The sequence below is a fragment of the Myotis yumanensis genome, unplaced genomic scaffold (assembly GCF_028538775.1).
Source record: "Myotis yumanensis isolate MYYU_CA2020_CCGP unplaced genomic scaffold, mMyoYum1.0.hap1 SCAF_1, whole genome shotgun sequence".
Lineage (NCBI taxonomy): Eukaryota > Metazoa > Chordata > Mammalia > Chiroptera > Vespertilionidae > Myotis > Myotis yumanensis.
The window spans coordinates 68,543,802-68,562,793 of record NW_027223752.1 but is presented as its reverse complement, the minus strand read 5'-3'; the positions used below and the strand labels follow the sequence as shown (position 1 = coordinate 68,562,793).

Here is an 18,992-nt window from a genome sequence, read left to right as displayed (position 1 = left end):
CCCCAGTAGGGGGCATGCAGGAGGCAGCAGCAGATCAATGTTTTTCTCTCACATTGATGTTTCTCTCTCTCTCTTTCTCCCCCTCTCCTTTCCTCTCTCTGAAAATCAATAAAATATTTTTAAAAATTTGCTGTTTGTCCATTTCTAGAGTATTGACCTCTAGGCAAACATTGTTCTTGTTTATTTTTAATAACATATTTTTATTGTTGATAGTATTATGGTTATCTCCCATTTCCCCCTCCCTTATCCCCCTCCTTCCAGGCCCTACCCACACCCCCAGGTCTTCACTACCCTATCGCCCGTGTCCATGGGCTATGCATATCTATACTAATAAAAGGGTAATAAGTTAATTAGACTGGACATCCTTCCGGACAAAGCCATGGTGGCAGGGCTGAGGCAGAGGCAGTTAGGGGTGATCGGGCCAGCAGGGGAGAGCAGTTAGGGCGATCAGGCTGGCAGGCAGGTGAATGGTGAGGAGCCAGCAGTCATGGATTGTGAGAGGGATGTCCTGGATTGGAGAGGGTGCAGGCTGGGCTGAGGGATACCCCCTCCTGCCCGTGCATGAATTTTATGCACTGGGCCTCTAGTCCTATATAATAAAAGCCTAATATGCAAATTGTCCCCTGGGAGTTTGCTTTTAACCAGTCACTATGATGCACACTGACCACCAGGGGGCAGACGCTCCAACCGATAGGTTAGCTTGCTGTGGGAGCAGGTGGACTGGACTGGAAAGTGAGGTGTGAGGTGAGAGCTCCCAGGGTTTGGCCTGAGCCCCAGTGGAGGTGGGTGGGTGTGGGAGCCAGGAGAGACTTGGAGGCTGCTACATGTGATCCAAGAGCCATGGACTGCACAGCCCTCTGCAGCCTGTGTCATTCTCAGTGTGCAATTTATAATCTTCAGAGCTGCTTCTTCTTATTTGTTAAGTTTCACTACTCCAGGAGAGTGGGTAGCACCACTGGGGTTGGGGGGGACATGCCAGGTGTGCCTGCCCAAGGCCAAGGGGTGGCCTTGGGCTCCCAGGACGCAGCAGAGAGGGGGGCGGGGCTGAGTCAGCGAAACCGAGTCCAAAACTTAAAAGGAAGTGGGAGGTAGCAAGGGGCGGAGGGTGACAGCTGCACAGGTGCCTAGAAAAGCTACTGGGTGGGGGCAGCCAAGGAGCCCGGTGCCTCTCCCATGGGACAGGCTCCATGTCCTCCCTCTTCCTCCCCATGACCCGTCACCCCAGATCTCCTCCGAGGCCCCACCTGGGTTTGCCCCTACAGCTCCACACTGGCACTGCTGTGTGGCCTGCACAGGCCTCCCCCCCCCCCCCCCCCCCCCCCCCCCCCCCCCCCCCGGCAATGCCTCGCCCACACTGCCCAGCCTGCTCAGAACAGCCCTGCCCCACCCCACACGGCCCTGCCCCACACAGCCTTTGGGGAGCTCCGTCCCCGGAGAAGAAAGGGGGAGGCTGCAGCCAGGAGGTCGCAAGAGAAAGGGGCAGAGCAGGACCCACCAATTTAGATGGAGGGGAGGGAGGGAGAGACCCCACAGGACTGGAGACAGAGATGGGAGGGGAAGGAGGGCCATGTGGAAGCATCACCCATTTTATAAACCTTAACAGAGTGTGTATGTGGGGGTGGGGGGCAAAGACATAAGAGGGTGTGAGGGGACTGGATGGATGGAGAGCAGCGACATTTGATTCATGGCCTATTTATTTTTATTAATATGTTTTTTATTGATTTCAGAGAGGAAGACAGAGAGATAGAAACATAAATGATGAGAGAGAATCTATCTGCTGCCTCCCACATGCCCCTATTGGGGATTGAGCCTGCAACCCAGGAATATTCCCTTGACTGGAATTGAACCCAGGACCCTTCAGTCCACAGGCTGTGACTCTATCCACTGAACAAAACCAGCTAGGGTAACACATGGCCAATTAAAACTGCTGCAGTAGGCTGAGCAGGGGTCTTACCACAATGGTGTTACCTGATAATGAGGGTTTCTCTCCGTATGTTGGGGTAATCAGAACTGCAGCAAAGTAAAGACACACCCATGGAGCCTGCAAAGGGTTTCCAAACACATGAGGCAATTTACTTCATGTGGCAGCTGAAGAGGGTGAGCAGAACCTTGGAAGGACGTGAGGTCTCCAAGAGCAGGGGCTGGAGGGAAAGTGCATGCTGAGCATTCCACACCGTGAGTTACAATCTATATATATAAAAGCCTAATATGCTGTGTCCAACCAAGCAGTTGACCAACCGGTCACTATGACATGCACTGACCACCAGGGGGCAGATGCTCTGACTGGTAGGTTAGCTAGCTGCTGGAGTCTGGCTGATCGGGACTGGGTGATACGGGGCCAGGCATGCACTGGAGCCCTCCCGTGGTCCCTCCTGTGGTCCCTCCTCGGCCATTGGCCCTGATTGGCCCCGATTGGGACTGGGCGAGATGGCCTTGATCTCCAGCCAGGTGGAGGGACCCCACCCATGCACAAATTTCATGCACCGGGCCTCTAATCTACATATATTTAAAAGCCGAAGCAACCATTTGACAGGTAGCTATGATGTGCACTGACCACCAGGGGGCAGACGCTCAATGCACAGGCATGGAAACATGGAACAGACTGGTGAATCTCAGAGGGAAGGGGGAAAGGCGGAAAGAGATTAACCAAAGATCTTATATGCATACTAGAGGCCGCGTGCATGGATTGGGCACCTGTGGGGTCCCTCAGCCTGGCCTGCAGGTAATTGGGCTGAAACCAGCAGTCCGACATCCTCGAGGGGTCCCGGATTGCAAGAGGGCACAGACCAGGCTGAGGGACCCCATTGGTGCACAAATCCATGCATCGGGCCTCAAGTAAGTATATACATTCTTTGGTTTATCTCTTCTCATCCCCCCCATCCTCACATCGAGGTATGTCAGTCTGTTCCATGCCTCCATGATTCAGGTCTTATTTTGTTGGTCAATTCATTTTGTTCATTAGATTCCACAAATAAGTGAGATCATATGATATTGGCTTATTTTACTTAGCATAATATTTTCCAGGTCCATCCATGCTGTCTCAAAGGATAAGAGATCCCTCTTTTTTACAGCTGCATATTCCATAGTATAAATTTCCACAGCCTTTTTTATTCATTCATCTGCTGATGGGCACTTGGGCTGTTTCCAAATCTTAGCTATTGTAAATAATGCTGCTATGAACATAGGGGTGCATATATTCTTTCTGATTGGTGTTTTGGGGTTTCTAGGATATATTTTCAGAAGTGGGATTGCTGTTCCCTTTTCTTCACATCTTCACCAGCACTTGTTGTTTGCTGATTTTTTTTATGCTAGCCATTCTGACAGGTGTGAGGTGATATCTCATTGTACTCTTGTTTTTTTTTTAAATTTTATTTTATTGTTTAAAGTATTACAAATAGTAGTAGATATGTCTCCTTTTTCCCCCCATTGGGTGCTCTTGTCTTTTAAAAAATAGTTTATATCTCTTTTTCACCCTCACTATTCAAAATATGTTCTAAATGGAAATCCAAGAAAAGTACAGGGATTCTCTAAACACAGAATATTGAAAAATATACTTTGTCTTCACTATATGGTTTTATTGCTTTTAAAATTGGCTTCTTATTAAGTAGGTCAGAAACTATTTTTGACAAATACAGTTTTTCTCTGTGATGTAGTAGACAAGGACTTTAGAGGTGAAAAATGGCCCAGTCTCTTCCTATACTCCCAGGTCAGTGGAAAATATTCAACACGAACATTTCAGGCCTTGAGAGACCTAAATGAGTTAGAAAACAAACATACAAACAAATGGGAGAGGCAGGAATGTCACTACTTACAACTTTATACACAAAATTTTTTCCTAATTTCAAGAGTAATATAGTAGAAAAACTAGGTAAATAACAACAGTAAGCACAAAACAATTGTTAAATAGTTTACATATTCGTTACTTGTTAGGAACCCTGTGAGGCTCTCTGTGTATTAACTCATTTCATTAGGCTTGTGGAGAATATTCGACTTTCTGTAGTTTAGCCATGGCTTCCACAATAGGGATTATTAAAAGGTCTAAAACTCTGTGAATGAAATCTAGAATTCATTTGTTGTGCTCCTTGGGGAAGCGCAATCTAACGTCCTTCAACTGAAAACCGTGGTGATTTCCCCGGTCTCTGCCCCTCCCCACCCCCATGGTTCACTTCCTCTTCTCACTGTTGCATGAAGGCTCAGCAGCCATTTGCTGGCAGCATCTTTTTGTATGTGATCGCAGGAGGGTAAGTTTTCTTAAAGAATCTGTCTAAAATAGTCTTGCTCTTATAATCGGTAGGTTTAACCTCTTTGGCTGGGAGCAATTTAAATTCTCACTAAAATTGCCATGCCCTTTGTCTTCTAAGTGTTGGAAGCATGAAGGCCAATGGAATCAGGCCAGAGTTTGAACACTAGTCCCTTAGCCTCTGTCTTCCCTCATCCATAAAAATGAATGAGGGAATTCCTACTTCCTAGAGTTTATTAAGGTGTTCGCTCCCTCTTTGCTTCGTTCATTCACTCATTCCGTTTACCGATACTTACCACGTGCCAAGCCCCATTCTAAGGCACCTAAAGAGGTCTGTTACACTCTCAAGTTCAAAGTAGTTACTATCAGTGGTCGTTTTCCCCACAAAGCAACAAAACAATCACCTAAACAGCAACGGGGAAGATACAGAAAATTCCTTGGCAAGGAGCTTTACAAAAAGAAACTATTCCCGGAAGGGATTCAGGAGGCCAGGAGGGCCCCCTTCACCCCGAACAGTTCTCTGAGCTCCTCGAGGTCCCTGGGCTATCTTTCTCGCCCCGCACATCCAGAAACCTACAGTGTATTCCAGGCTGTAATTATTAACACTAGTTCTTGTCCTGCCCGGCTCCGTTCATCCTCTAGCCACGCACTGAATCTTTCTGGGCTTCCATTTTTTATTTTTATTTTCAAATGAACACCCCAGGTTCCAGGCTCCTAACTTGTTGCGAACGGTAAGCAAGTGACCAGCATCTCGGGCTGGGTTGGGAAAGCGAGGGCAGTGGACAAAGGTGCGGTCCAGGCTCAAGTTCGAGGACGGGCGGTCAGCGTCCCAGGCTCGGGACGCACCCACGATCGGAGGGCGCCCTTTTACAGACAGCGAACCCGCCCCGTCCAATCCATGCCTTCTTTCCTACATCACGAGGCTTTATAGGAAAATGAAACTGAAAATGCGAGTCCCTTTCCTAACCTGGTCCAGCACCTCCAGCTAGGAAACTGGTGACGGGCAGGGTTCCTATTGGCGGTTCACTCGGGGGATATAAGCCAAGACGCCAGGTCGCGCCCTCATTTTGCGCCTCTCACTCGGGTGGTGGCAATGGCTCTCACCGTGGCTGTGGTCCTGCTCGGGCTGCTCTGTCTGTCTGGCCTGGACGCCGAACATCGTGAGTGCCTTCTCCTCCGCTTTTCCTCTGAGGGCCCTTCCTCGCCCGCGTTGGCACTCTCTCTGCACCACCCCGGTTCCCCAAGTGCTCTTTTTGGCCACGGGACGGGGCCGGGGGGGGGGGGGGGGGGAGGGGGGGGACGGTGTGGGTTCCTTCTTGCTCTGCGAGCCGGGGTGGAGGGTGGGTGGGGGTCCCGGGGGAGACCACCGGCACGCCGGGGGGCCGGGTAGCTAGGGACAAAGTTTCGGCGTGTGGGTAAGCTCCGCAGCGGCCCCGGCGAGGGAGGGTTTCGCTACCGCCCTGTCGCGGGTCCTCTAGCGCCCCGGGCGCAGCTGGAGCGGAAGGCGGGCAGGCTGGTTTCGTGGCGCTGAGCTGGGGACTGCTGGGTGGGGACAGGCCTCTGGGGGAGGCCCGCGGGGTCAGTCTGCCCACAGCAGCTCTGCTTCGCTGGGAACCGCTGGGCTCCGGCTTCCCCCCTGCGCCTGCCCGCTTCACCTGTCCCTTCGCACTTTCCCATGGACGTGGACTCAGACCTTGGCGGGTCTGGCGAATGCTTTGGGGGTGTCCCCGAGCGCTTTCACATCGCTGTTAACTCACTCGCTCCCATGACATGTCGTTTTTTATCGTCCTAAGGCGCTAGCTGTTTTTGACAAACTCACAGGGTGCGGGGGACGCTGCGTGCTTTCTGTCCTTTAAGTTTCAATGCAGCTACGATGTTAATACGAAGGTTATTAGCATTTCACAGAGGAGGAAACTGAGGCGGCTAGAGTTTAAGTGACTTAAACACAGGGGATTCATGGCGGACAGTCCCTCCTGACTGGAGCATGATGCGGAGGTGGAAGCCTTTGGGCTGTAATTCCTTTTTCAGAACCGCCTCGTTTAGGTGTGAGATCGTGGAGCTGGGCGGCCGTGGGCCCCTGTTGGCCTTTGCTTTCCAGAGGGCTCTCTCTTTGGCTCCTTGCCTGGTGCTTTCCAAGATGACCTAACTCAGCTTCTACTTTCAGTTTTGAAAAAGCCAAGGTTAGTCAGTTATAGCGGTTATAAAACCAGTGATAAGGGCAATCGGAGTGATTACCCAGCTGTCGGGTGGGGACCCCAGGACATGGAGCACGTTCCAAATGCCCTGTAATACACTGGATCCTCATCTCCCCCCCTAAAGGCCTTTGTGAAGTGTGGTCTTTTGATCACGAGAAAAATGTATTTAATTTATAAGTTACTTACAAAATAAAGCATGATGTCTGTTGTTACTATTATTGATATTTGCTGCTGACTGTAGAAGCCTTTTGAAAAATAACAAGCTGATATTTTAAAAAATTTCCAAACTGATATATGCCCTGTGTAGATCATTTCTGCAAGATACACAAGACATAGGTAATGGTGATTGCCTTTGGGGGTTAATTTTCTGCTCTGTCCCATGTGTGGGTTTTGTTTGCTTCACTGTTAGCATAAGTTAATCTTTTAATAAGAGGCTGGGTCCAGATTCAAATCCAGGCCTGGCTGATATTGGCCCCCTTCTTAAAAGAGATTTTCATTATGATTTTGCAAAACCCCACCCAGTTCCCTCAAAGTGAGAATTCCAGGCCAAATGAACCCTGCTTTTACTCCTTGGCATTTATTATATTCTAAGCATTAGAAGCTCAAATACAAAGAGCATTTTGATTTATCTTCACTTTTAACTTTATGGAAATAAACCAGGGCTTCATTTAGGATACTCAGTCCAGCTCTTGTGGACTTTTCTTTTCTTTTTTTTAAAATATATTTGTATTGACTTCAGAGAGGAAGAGAGAGAGAGAAACATTAGTAAGAAACATTAATGATGAAAAAGAATCATTGATCGGCTGCCTCCCACACGCCACCTACTGGGGATGGAGCCTGCAACTCCGGCATGTGTCCTTGACGGAAATTGAACTTGGGACCCTTCAGTCCGCAGCTGAGGCTCTATTCACAGAGCCAAACCAGCTAGAGCTCTTATGGGGCCAAACCAGCTAGAGCTCTTATGGGGCCAAACCAGCTAGAGCTCTTATGCGCTTTTGATATTTTCTTTTCTGGTGACCTTTCCTTCGACGATTGAGTGTTTCTAAGCATTCAGAGTGGCCTGGTACTTCTCTTCCCCACTGCCTTCTGGACCTGGAGAAGCAGCTGCTCTGTAGTAATCATGAGCCCTGAATGTATATATGTATTTTATTTTTAAAAAATATTTTTATTGATTTTTAGAGAGAGAGGAAGGGAGAGGGAGAAAAACATCAATGTGAGAAACATTGATCGAGTGCCTCCTGAACGCCCCCTACCGGGGACTGAGCCTGCAACCCCGCATGTGCCCTGACCCGGAATCAACGAGCAACCTCTGGGTGCACAGATGACGCTCAAGCAACTGAGCCACCCAGCCAGGGCCATATATGTTTTAATTATACACATGCATTAGTGTCAGTCTGTATATTTAGTAGCAGAATACTTCTCTTCATTTGGATGAAAAATATAGAAATAGACTTTATATTTTATTTCTGCACCTTCAGGGATGGTCTAGTCATGCATCCCCTTTTGGAAACCACTGTTCTGCAGCATTATGCAATGTATTTTGAACCCAGCTAGCTATAGAAATCATTTCAGGGTGCTGATTAAAATGCAAATCCCATTTTCATGCATTACTCTACTTGGTCATAATGGAGAGTATGTTCTCCCCCATTTGCCAGAGTCCTCACCCTATCCTATTTTCTAACGCAGCCATTGTTTCCTATTGTTCTCACTCATTTAAGCTATTTGCCAGCTTCTGTCGGCATATAAACCTTGTCGCCCATGAAATCAGGTTCAAAAGCAGATAGGGGCTCGGTGTATAAACCCTGGGCAGGATGTAGTGGTTGTGTTTTGTAAAAACATACTTTGGGTTGACTCTTTTAGTAATCTGAGCAACTAGTAATAATAACATCCGCCATTTACAGAGCCACCTTACTAGACACTACACACAGAGAAGTCAGATGGGTGTCGATCTAGGCAGGAGCAGGAATAAAAAAAAGAAAGATGTAACATGAGTTTTTTTTTATGTGGATTCTGTGAAGGGTGTGTGAGGTGAAAAATGAAGTTTGAAAAGTAGGTTAGGGCCAAATCATGTGGACTTTTGAGTGACGTGTTAAGGGATTTTATGGGTGCTAAGAAGCCATCGAAATAATTGCCAGATAAAGAAGTGATCAAATCGAAGCCGGTTTGGCTCAGTGGATGCAGCGTCGGCCTGCAGACTGAAGGGTCCCGGGTTCGATTCCAGTCAAGGGCATGTACCTGGGTTGCGGGCACAGTCCCCAGTGGGGGATGTGCAGGAGGCAGCTGATTGATGTTTCTCTCTCATCAATGTTTCTAACTCTCTATCTCTCTCCCTTCCTCTCTGCAAAAAATCAATAAAATATATTTTAAAAAAAAAAGAAGTGATCAAAGACAATATAGTAAAAAGAATGTGCTCTAGCCCTAGCTGGTTTGGCTCAGTGGATAGAGTGTCAGCCTGTGAGCTGAAGGGTTTGATTCCGGTCAAGGGCAGAAGCCGGGGGTGTGGGCTCGATCCCCAGTAGGGGGCATGCAGGAGGCGGGCATGCAGGAGGCAGGCGTGCAGGAGGCAGCTGATCAATGGTTCTCTCATCATTGATGTTTCTCTCCCTCTCCCTCTCCTTTCCTTTCTGAAATCAATAAAGAAATATTTTTTTAAGTGCTCTAGAGCACTATTAGGCAACAAATTGATAAAAATAATGTATTACCCTTTCTGGATTTTGACCAAGGTAGCCCCAAGTGAAATACTGTGCAATTTTCATTTGTCTTTCCCTGATGTTCCTCAGGGAAACCGAAGGTGCAGGTTTACTCGCGGCATCCACCAGAGAATGGGAAGCCAAACTTCCTGAACTGCTTTGTGTCTGGGTTCCATCCACCTGAGATTGAAATTGATTTGATGAAGAATAACGAGAAGTTGCCAGTGGAGAAATCAGACCTGTCTTTCAGCAAGGACTGGTCTTTCTACGTTCTGGTGCATGCCAACTTCACTCCCAGCGCAGGAGTTGAGTACAGCTGCACGGTGAACCATGTTTCTCTTTCTGAGCCTATGAAAATTAAATGGGGTAAGTTTTCAAGTTCTTTCCTTAGCTGCTGACAGTTGTGTCTGAGTAGCGACACAGCATAAGGCTGCTTTGATATTTTTTAAAAAATGCATACCGGGATTGTCAGGAAACATTATTAAAGCTCTGATAAGTGGCACCTTCTGTGACGCCTCTGCACAGCGTGGTCCTGGAAATGGTAGTTTTCCAGAGGCAACAGTAAGGATCAGCAATAGCACTTGCACAAATGCATACTCACTTCCAACATTTCTTACGGACTGGCTTCCGTAAGCTTTCCTGACAGCCTCAGGGATACTGAGGACCAACAAGAGTCTCAGGGAAGCCTTTGTAAGTCTTGCTCCGCTAGCTCCCCGCAATCCTGGACTCCTCCAGCAGCACTCTGACTGGGTTGGGATCTAGGCTAGTAGGCAGAGTTGGGTCCAACTAGGTCGTTCTAAACAAGGTACTCATGGTTAAGGACAGCAGGCTATTCTGTCAGACATTTGTTAATACATAGTATTTTGTATTATAAAACTTACTGTTGTTTTTTTTTTCTTTCCCTGTTTTCTTTTCCATAGATAAGGACAAGTAACCAGCATCATGGAGGTATGTTTCTAACTTTTTTTTTTTAAGTTTCTTTTTTGTTTTGTTCCATTATCCTGGGGACTATTTCCAGGTAGCCCTAATCTGGTAACCCTTAGTCTATGGAGGACATTCATTGGGGTGGCATGTCAGCAGGCAGAGAAGAATCCTGCAGGGTCACATTCCCTTTTCCTGTGGAGTGGCATGAGGGAGGTGTGTGGCCCCCGCTGTGGCTCTGCGTGCATCACCCGCCCTCTAAGGGAAGTCAGGGGGGCTGCTGGTGTGCTGTGACAGGATAGAGCAAACCCACACCACCTGCAAGGGTTTGCTCTTTTTTCTGCCATTTCCACAGGGACTATCTCTGGGCCTTCAAAAACGAACCATTCTCTTCTCTTGCATAGCAGTTGCATTATTATTCAGTCAGAAGAGAGGAGTGGCATGGTTCTGAAGATGTCCCATTCCTTCAGTCTCCTGTTGAGCCTTCGCTGTGGGCACCGTGTTTGCCTCCTAGAGGCTCCCAGTCCGATAGAGGAGAGAAATGGAAACATTGTTATAATAATGTAAAGATACTAAAATGGATGTAACTACAAGGAGCTTCAGCAGCATGAAAGAGGGAGGAACTGGACTTCTCTGCCTCTTTGGACAGAGTAGAAAACCTCTTCAAATGTCCTGTTATATTTTAGGACAAGGAAATTAATCCAAGAGAGCATTAAAGAAGCTGGGTGACCTGACCAGAGTCACACAGTAGCTGAATGATAGGGCCAGAATCTGAACTGTAATGCCAGCAATTCCTTTCTCTTAGGTTGTGGGAGAACCACTGGGATAAACTAAAGGGAAATGCTCTTTGTGATGGGTCTGGAAAATTGTCTGCAGCTACTTCCTTTACAAATGGTGTCGTACACAGCAAAAGTTAGACAAGTTGGGTGGTGTGATCTGTAATCCAAACGAAATAAGTATACTTGCTAACAAGACTTTCCTCCCTCTCCCCTCAGGTTTGAAGATGCTTGCCTCATTTGGATTAAACTAATTCAAAATTCTGTTTTCTTTTTAATACACATATGTTATTATGCTTTATGCACACAAATTAAGGAGCAACATGGGATTTAACACAAATATCTGCTTTATAATTTTACTTTGGGTTTTATGTCTTCTTGGCTGACCTATCTGGGCAGAAGGTTGCTGGTGGCTCAGGACAAGGAGGGGAGAATTCTTATGTTCAAGATTACCATTATGAAAGGATTTTTATAGAAAATTTACATTTAATCAGTGTTGCAAATATTTTAATATTTTTGCTTCATTAAATAAAACTATGGTAAAACTTGATGTGTTCAGTTTCTTATATCTCTCTCCCTCTCTTACCGTTTTGTTTTCAAAAAGGGAAACAATCTTCAAGTGTCACTTGAAGAAGAGTGTAAATCCCTGTTCTATAGGGTTTGGTTCATGGAGGAAGGGGCCTCAGTGATCTGCATTTTACAGATGAGGAACAGGGTCCCAGAGAAATTAAATGACTTAGTCAGAGGGACACACTGTCTGCTAAAGACCAGGCTCCCATCTTTCAGTCAGAGTTCTGTTCCCTGGGCCAAGACCTCCGGAATGTCTATACTCAAAGAGGGAACAAGAGTGTCTGGAGAATTTCATATTTTAGGAAGCAGTAGATAAACTTGGAATGAAAAATACTAGACTTTTCAATTTCAAGGCATAGTTTATACATGATGACCCTCTTGGTGCACTTTTTTATTTGACCAAAAATTTCAGTTAGCTAGTGCTAGGTACTGACAAGATGAATAAAACACAACACTGCTCTCAAATTGCTCAGTTTAGTGGAGTGGCAGACATGCACTCAAACAGTTAATGCATCCTGATAAAGAGTATAGGCAGCATAGGTAAGCCCAAAGAACTAGGTCGTAGGAAAGTGTGCTCAGGGAACAACAAAAAACTTGAGGTAGGTGTTAGGGAAGCTGCCGTTTGCTGGAGCTGAAACTTGATGGAAAGTGGTTCTTCCTGTTGGTGAGTGGGGCTTGGGGTGGTCAGGCAGGGGGAAAACTACGAGATGTATAGAGGTATGACAGGTGTGGGTTATTTCAAACAGCAGAATAAGGGTACCTGAGGGAAAATCTGTAGGAACTTAGCTGAGAAATTGAAGGGTGACTTAGACCAATAACTTTTCACCCCTGATGCACAGTAGAATTATGTGCTACTTATTAAAACATAGCAGCTCTTGCCTGGCCAGTACAGCTCAGTGGTTCAGTGTCGACCTATGAACCATGTGGTCATGGTTTGCTTCCCAGTCAGGGCACATGCCCAGGTTGAGAGCTCGATCCCCAGGAGGAGGCATGTAGGAGGCAGCTTATCAATGATTCTCCCTCATCATCGATGTTTCTCTTTCTCTCCCTCCCCTTCCTCTCTGACATTAATAAAAACATTTTAAAACACACACACATACCAGCTCTAAAAAATAAAAATAGAGTCCATTAAAAAACCCCAGCTTTCTAGGTTCCAATCCAGAGCAACTAAACCAGTCTCTAAAGGTGGAGCCCAGACACACAGCAGTATTATTATTATCTTAAATTAAGCCCTTATGTTTTTAGAGCAGTTTTAGGAAAACAGCAAAATTGAGAGGAAGGTGCAGAGATTTCCCATATATTCCCTGCTCCCCACCAACCGGAGCCTCCCCCATTACCAACATCCCTGACCAGAGTGGTACATTTGTTACAACTGATGACCCTACATTGACGTATCATTAGCACCAAAGTCATAGTTTACAGTATGGTTCACTCTTGGTGTGTTGTATGTTCTGTGGGTTTGGACAAGTGTATAATGACATGTATCCATCATTATGGTATTATACAGAGCATTTCACAGTCGTAAACATCCTCTGTGCTTCCAATATTCACTCCTCCTCCTCGCCCCCACAACTTGAAGCAACCATTGATTTTGTTACCCTCCTCAGTTTTGCCTTACCCAGAACGTCATATAGTTGGACTCATGCAGTATGTAGCCTTTTCAAATTGGCTTCTTGCAGTTAGTAATATGCACTTATGGTTCATTCATGTCTTTTCATGACTTGATAGTGCATTACTTTTTACTGTTAAATGATATGCCATTGTCTGGGTGTACCTCAGTCTATTTATCCATTCAACGAATGAAGAACATAATGGTTCCAAAATTTAGCAATTATGTTTAAAGATGATACAAAAATCATGTGCAGGCTTTTGTGTGGACATAAGTTTTTACAATATTGTGGGTTTTTTAAAAAAATCTCTAATGTGTAGTAAAGGTTGAGACCCATTGAGTTAAATCATAAAGGACTTCCTGTCCCATGTCATTCAACAGAACTATTTTGTGAAAAGCTTGTTTGCTGGCTAATGGTCCCATGTAATACTCCTCTGGACCAGGCCTCAGTTGCCCATTTCAGAACTAGGAACTGATCAGAGAGGAGGAATACTGGGGCTCAACTGTGCTCATTAAATACAATTGTGCAATGCAAATTAAGCAAAAATCTCAGTGTCGATAATGAAGAGTTAGACCTTAGATATTGACAGAAAAGTAACCATGCTATATTGCTGAAAAAAAAAAAGTAACTTCTAGAAAAATGTCATGAATTATATACTTGTATCATACACAAAAGCAGATCTGTAAATTTTAGTATCTTTATGTTAGTATAACAATGTTTCTATTTCTCTCCTCTGTCATGCCCGAAATTACCGTTAGTGGTTACTCAAAGAGAAGGGTAAACAAAGAAAAGGAAGCTGATTAGTCTGTAAGGAAATTAATTTGCTAAAAGCCATTTGGCTGAGTATCAGTGAGCATTTTCCTGTGTGTGTGTGTATGGGGGAAGGGATTGGGGGAGGGTTGGGAGTGGAGGAGTGATGGTGAAACAGTACAGGCTCATATCTTTTTTTAAAAAATATATTCCATTGATTTTTTACAGAGAGGAAGGGAGAGAGATAGTTAGAAATATCGATGAGAGAGAAACATCGATCAGCTGCTTCCTGCACAATCCCCACTGGGGATGTGCCCGCAACCAAGGTACATGCCCCTGACCAGAATCGAACCTGGGACCCTTCAGTCCGCAGGCTGACGCTCCATCTACTGAGCCAAACCAGTCTCGGCAGGCTCATATCTTAAGCAGTGGTATTTCCCTCCTGCTGCTCACCATCAGTGTGGCCCATGTTCTGCCCTTCTATATACTAGGGAATGTAGGAGCTGAGCCAACCATCACCTACCATGGCCTGGCCAAATGGAAGGAGGCTGGAAACTGTAAGACTCTCCCACTCTCCCGGGCAGAAGGCAAGCTGTTTCTCAACTTGAAGCAAATTGATTATTTGAAGAATTATTTGGCTAATTAATATATAAAACTTTTCTTTTAGAAAATTTATTGTAAAATTGTTTTTAAAATTGTCCTCATCAAATAATGAAAGTAAAGAAAAATATCATAAATGTTTGCAATCTCTTACAACAGAGATGACCACCTTTTGGACCCCACTGGATTTTCTCAGTGTACCCATCACTCTCCATTTTATATTATGGCATTTATTTATTTATTTTTATGGAAACCAACATTTTATTGAGCTCTCCTCACTCCTCAGAAATCTACTCCAGCAGATTCTCTCTTGCTGTGTACATCACAGGCATGGGGTGTGACCAGCACTCCCCCCACCGCCTGCTACATGACACACCCAAGAGAGGAAGGCTCCTTCTGGGGCCAAGAGAGCAGTTAACCATAAAGACCCCAGAGGTATAATTCATTTCTCTTACAAAACAAAAAACAAGTATGAAACCTCAGGAATGTCCTAGTGCTCAGAATATAAATGTTAAAAAGGGCCTGGCTGGCGTGACTCGGTGGTCGAGCGTCGACCTATGAACCAAGAGTTCATGGTTGGATTCCTGGTCAGGGCTTATACCTGCCTGGTTTCCAGCTGGATCCCCAATAGGGTGTGTGTGTGTGTGTGTGTGTGTGTGTGTATAGGCAGCCAATCAATGATTCTCTCTCATCACTGATGTTTCTATCTCCTCCCTTCCTCTCTGAAATCAATAAAAGTATTTTTTAAATATATTTTATTGATTTTTTACAGAGAGGAAGGGAGAGAGATAGAGAGTTAGAAACATCGATGAGAGAGAAACATCGATCAGCTGCCTCCTGCACATCTCCTACTGGGGATGTGCCCGCAACCCAGGTACATGCCCTCGACCAGAATCAAACCTGGGACCTTTCAGTCTGCAAGCCAACACTCTATCCACTGAGCCAAACCGGTTTCGGCAATAAAAGTATTTTTTTTTTTTTTTAAAACCAAACTATTCTGACACTTTGGAGAACTACAAAAAGGGCTAATAGAAAAAAAAAAAAAACCTCCTAGTAAATGTAATTAAAAAATAACAGTTTGACCATGTATTAAGCACTTACTATGCACTAAATTCCATACACCTTCTCTCATTAGTTGGATGCACAGCTATTTGTCTTCTGTGGTCCTCCACAATATAGATAATTAAAAAGTCTATGAAACGGAAGAGATATTTTTATCTCTGTAGCACCCAGGCCTAACTGATGATGTTCAGGCTTCCCCCTTTCCCCATGGGCCACTTCCTCTTCGTACTGTTTTCACTTAGAAAAACAAGAGAGGACTCCTGTTGACACACAGTGCCATAGTGCTATCTGAAGTGGTTTCCTCGGTATCTGTAGCTAGGAAACCGAAGGCAAGTGCGCATGCCATTTTTATCACCTGAAGAGTCAGTGAGTGTCTCAGGTAGAGTTCTCACAGCAGCAGGCCTGAGCCGAGGATTCGGAGGCAAGTGACTTACTGAGAAAGGGCTTGCAGGAGAAACCAATAAGCGAGTGGGGGTAAAGGGTACAGAATGGGAAGAAGCCAAGGGAGGGTGTGATTTCAGAAGTCCCACACTCAGCCTGTTCTCAGGGTGAGCTCTAGAACAAGAACAAACCTCAGAGTTTGTTTTGTCTCGAAGCGAAGGAGCTGGGCTTTCCTGTCTTAGGCCACAAGCTGCCCAGGTGAAGTGGGTGAAATGTAAAACTCCCAGGTACTTCCAGTTCACTTCAGTGCCTGCGGGTAATCTGAGGGCTAGAGATAAGGTGCAGGTGCTAGTTGTTGGCAGCAAAATATGAAAAAGCTGGTGATGGGATCAGTCTGCTACTGTGAGTTTCCTGTTAACATCCTCTGATAGGAACATCTGCTGAGCTCACAACACATGCCATCCCAGACTTCTGTTAAAAGTTCCAAGTTTCTAAGGGGCTAGCATGAAAGCGTGAATGCCTCTGAACTCAGACCTGAGTTTGCATTCTAATTCCACAAAAGGAATGGGAAAAGTCATACTCCTCGCTTGGCTCTTCATCATCGTATTCATAAAATGGGATAATTATGCCTACATCATAATGTTCATTCACTTAATCATTTGTTCAATAAATATGGAAGTCTAGTCTATGCCAGGCACTGTACCAGGGATGTTCTGACAAGGGGAAGGTGGTAAGAAGGGCACTGTGAAATGTAAAGCTCTAGGTATCTGCTTTTACTTCCAGTGGTTCTTCGTTTTCACAGCTCACGAGAATGTACAATAATCTAAAACCACAGCAAGGAGGTAGATACAAGGGAAAACTTCTTGGCGCTTAACTGGGGGGAAAGAAAACCCCACAAACGGCTTGGGTAGAATTCCTTTCCCTAAGGGGCTTAAGTAAAAGATGGTCCTCACTCTGGACAATTCCTCCAAAGGTTAATCTGTAAGCAGAGCTCTTTTTTTTTTTTTGGCAGTCTCGGGGTTTCTGAAAATGGTTTTTCTTTCTTTTCTTTTTTTAAAAGGCTTTTATTGAGAAATCAGTTATACAGAGAGAAGTTTCACTTTAAAAAAAATGATTTTAGAGGAGCTCTCTCTGGAGCACACCCACACCTTTCTTCCCTCTTAGGTATTCATCTTCACTTTTCTCTCCTAAACTCTAAGGGACCCCACGTGACTTGCAACCAGGGGAGCAATGGGCGGCAGCAGCTCGTCCAGGGCTTGCCCCCAAATCTGTCTCCAAAGCCTCCTGTTCTCTCACTTTCCAGTGAGCTGACCGCAGCCCTGCCTTGGCTCGCTTCTCTCACTGTGACTTTTACTTCTCAGTGAGTCCATGCAGCGCCCTGTGGCCCACTTCTTTCCTATGATGTTTTAGAGCCAAAGCAGAGCACTGCCTCGTCTCTCCTGTTGCTTCTGCCTCTCTAAGCCCTTCCTTTGTTTCACTGTCCCAGCTTTAATAAACATCCCCTCAAAGTAAAAACAACAATGGTTTTAGAGAGAGAGGAAAGGAGAGGGAGAGAGAAACAATAACGAGAGAGAAACATTGATCTGCTGCCTCCTGCATGCATCCCATTGGGGATAAAGCCCACAACTTGGGAATGTTCCCCGACTGGGAATTGAACCTGTGGACTGACAGTGTAGCAGATGACACTCAACCAACTGAGCCACACCAGCCAGGTTGCCTTTGTTCTCTTAATTGGAACACTATTTGGATTTCTGCCTGAATCAGGGCTCCTGATTTTTTTTTTAAATCTCAAAGATATGGCCGAACCGGTTTGGCTCAGTGGATAGAGCGTCGGCCTGCGGACTCAAGGGTCCCGGGTTCGATTCCGGTCAAGGGCATGTACCCTGGTTGCGGGCACATCCCCAGTGGGGGGCGTGCAGGAGGCAGCTGATCGATCTCTCTCATCAATGTTTCTAAATCTCTATCCCTCTCCCTTCTTCTCTGTAAAAAAATCAATAAAATATATATATAAAAAAATAAATCTCAAAGATATGCTTGTTGCCACTCACTATGAAAGGCCTTTTATTTTTAGGTTAGCAGTCATAAACATCTTGAAACAACTGCTACTTGGACTTTCTGTCTCTGTCGTTTGCATACTGGAACTAGCCAATCCCTGCGAACCTAGCCAGCAGGCATTCATTTGCATTTTGTGGTTTTTGCCTTTATGGACCCTGCCTTCTTTGTTCTCTCCAAAGTGCAGTTGGAGTTGCTACCTGAATCTATGTCTCTTGGATTGCAATCCTTTGCTCAAATAAGTGCTTTTTGTTTCTTATTATAGTCTAAATCTCTTCTTTGGTTAATAGAACCATGACATTGAAGACTGAAAGTTGCACTATATTGATGGCTCAGATTCAGATATGGTGTTGCTGGTTGTGGTGTGATTCTCTGAATGGTGAATATCTTTAAAACTTGAACAACAAACAAAACTTGGTAGTTGCATTTCTGAAAAATTCAGTGTGTATGGGCCTGGCATAGTAGTCGATAAATATTCAAGGAATAAATTAAAATAATTGAAAAATCAAGCATGTTTTTACATGTGATTGTAAAGCCCAGATTATAAGCAGGTTTTTCATACATGTGTGCGCATGTGTGTAGGGTGGGACTCCTGTCCTTCAGCCTCTAATACAGTGGTTCTCAACCTTCTGCCCTTTAAATACAGTTCCTCATGTTGTCACCCAACCATAAAATTATTTTCGTTGCTACTTCATAACTGTAATGTTGCTACTGTTATGAATCGTAATGTAAATATCTGATATGCAGGATGGTCTTAGGCGACCCCTGTGAAAGGGTCATTCGACCGCCAAAGGGGTCGCGACCCACAGGTTGAGAACCGCTGCTCTAATACCTGCAGTGACCCCATTATTGAAACAACCAAAAGTAAGTCTTATTAATTTACCAAATTCCTCTTTAAGAAACATACTGCCTTAATTGACAACCACCCTTTAGAGTTGCTGATCCAATGACTACAGAGGAGGCGGGACAACCCCAAACACAACAACCCCGCCCTTCCCGTTTCTCGGAAAGCATGAGACTTTGGAGAAACAGGAAACTTAAGACTGGAAAGTCCCGTTTTCTAACCTATAACAGCACTTTTTGACCAGAGACCAGTGACGAGCACTCTGGGCTCGAGTTTTGATTGGGCCGTTGAAAAACTAAAA

General features: G+C 45.3%; 1 protein-coding gene across 2 annotated transcripts; it reads left to right on the top strand.

Moving 5' to 3' along the window:
* The first annotated feature begins 5,291 nt into the window (after nt 1-5,291).
* Nucleotides 5,292-11,370, top strand: B2M (beta-2-microglobulin). 2 transcript variants are annotated; one of them, XM_070423531.1, is made up of 4 exons: nt 5,292-5,400; nt 9,216-9,491; nt 10,046-10,073; nt 11,042-11,370. In XM_070423531.1, exons 1-3 carry the CDS (start codon nt 5,334-5,336, stop codon nt 10,057-10,059), a joined length of 357 nt encoding a protein of 118 aa, XP_070279632.1. In that variant the 5' UTR covers nt 5,292-5,333; the 3' UTR covers nt 10,060-10,073; nt 11,042-11,370. The 2 variants fall into 2 exon arrangements, with proteins under 2 accessions (XP_070279632.1, XP_070279628.1); XM_070423527.1 differs by lacking the exons at nt 10,046-10,073; nt 11,042-11,370 and having other exon boundaries at nt 9,216-9,538.
* Nucleotides 11,371-18,992: the final 7,622 nt, after the last annotated feature.

Bases quoted from the DNA above. Each gene is read 5' to 3' on its own strand.
- B2M (XM_070423527.1), top strand. From the start codon at position 5,334: ATGGCTCTCACCGTGGCTGTGGTCCTGCTCGGGCTGCTCTGTCTGTCT. The intron at 5,401-9,215 runs GTGAGTGCCTTC...GATGTTCCTCAG, and splicing joins TGGCCTGGACGCCGAACATC to GGAAACCGAAGGTGCAGGTT.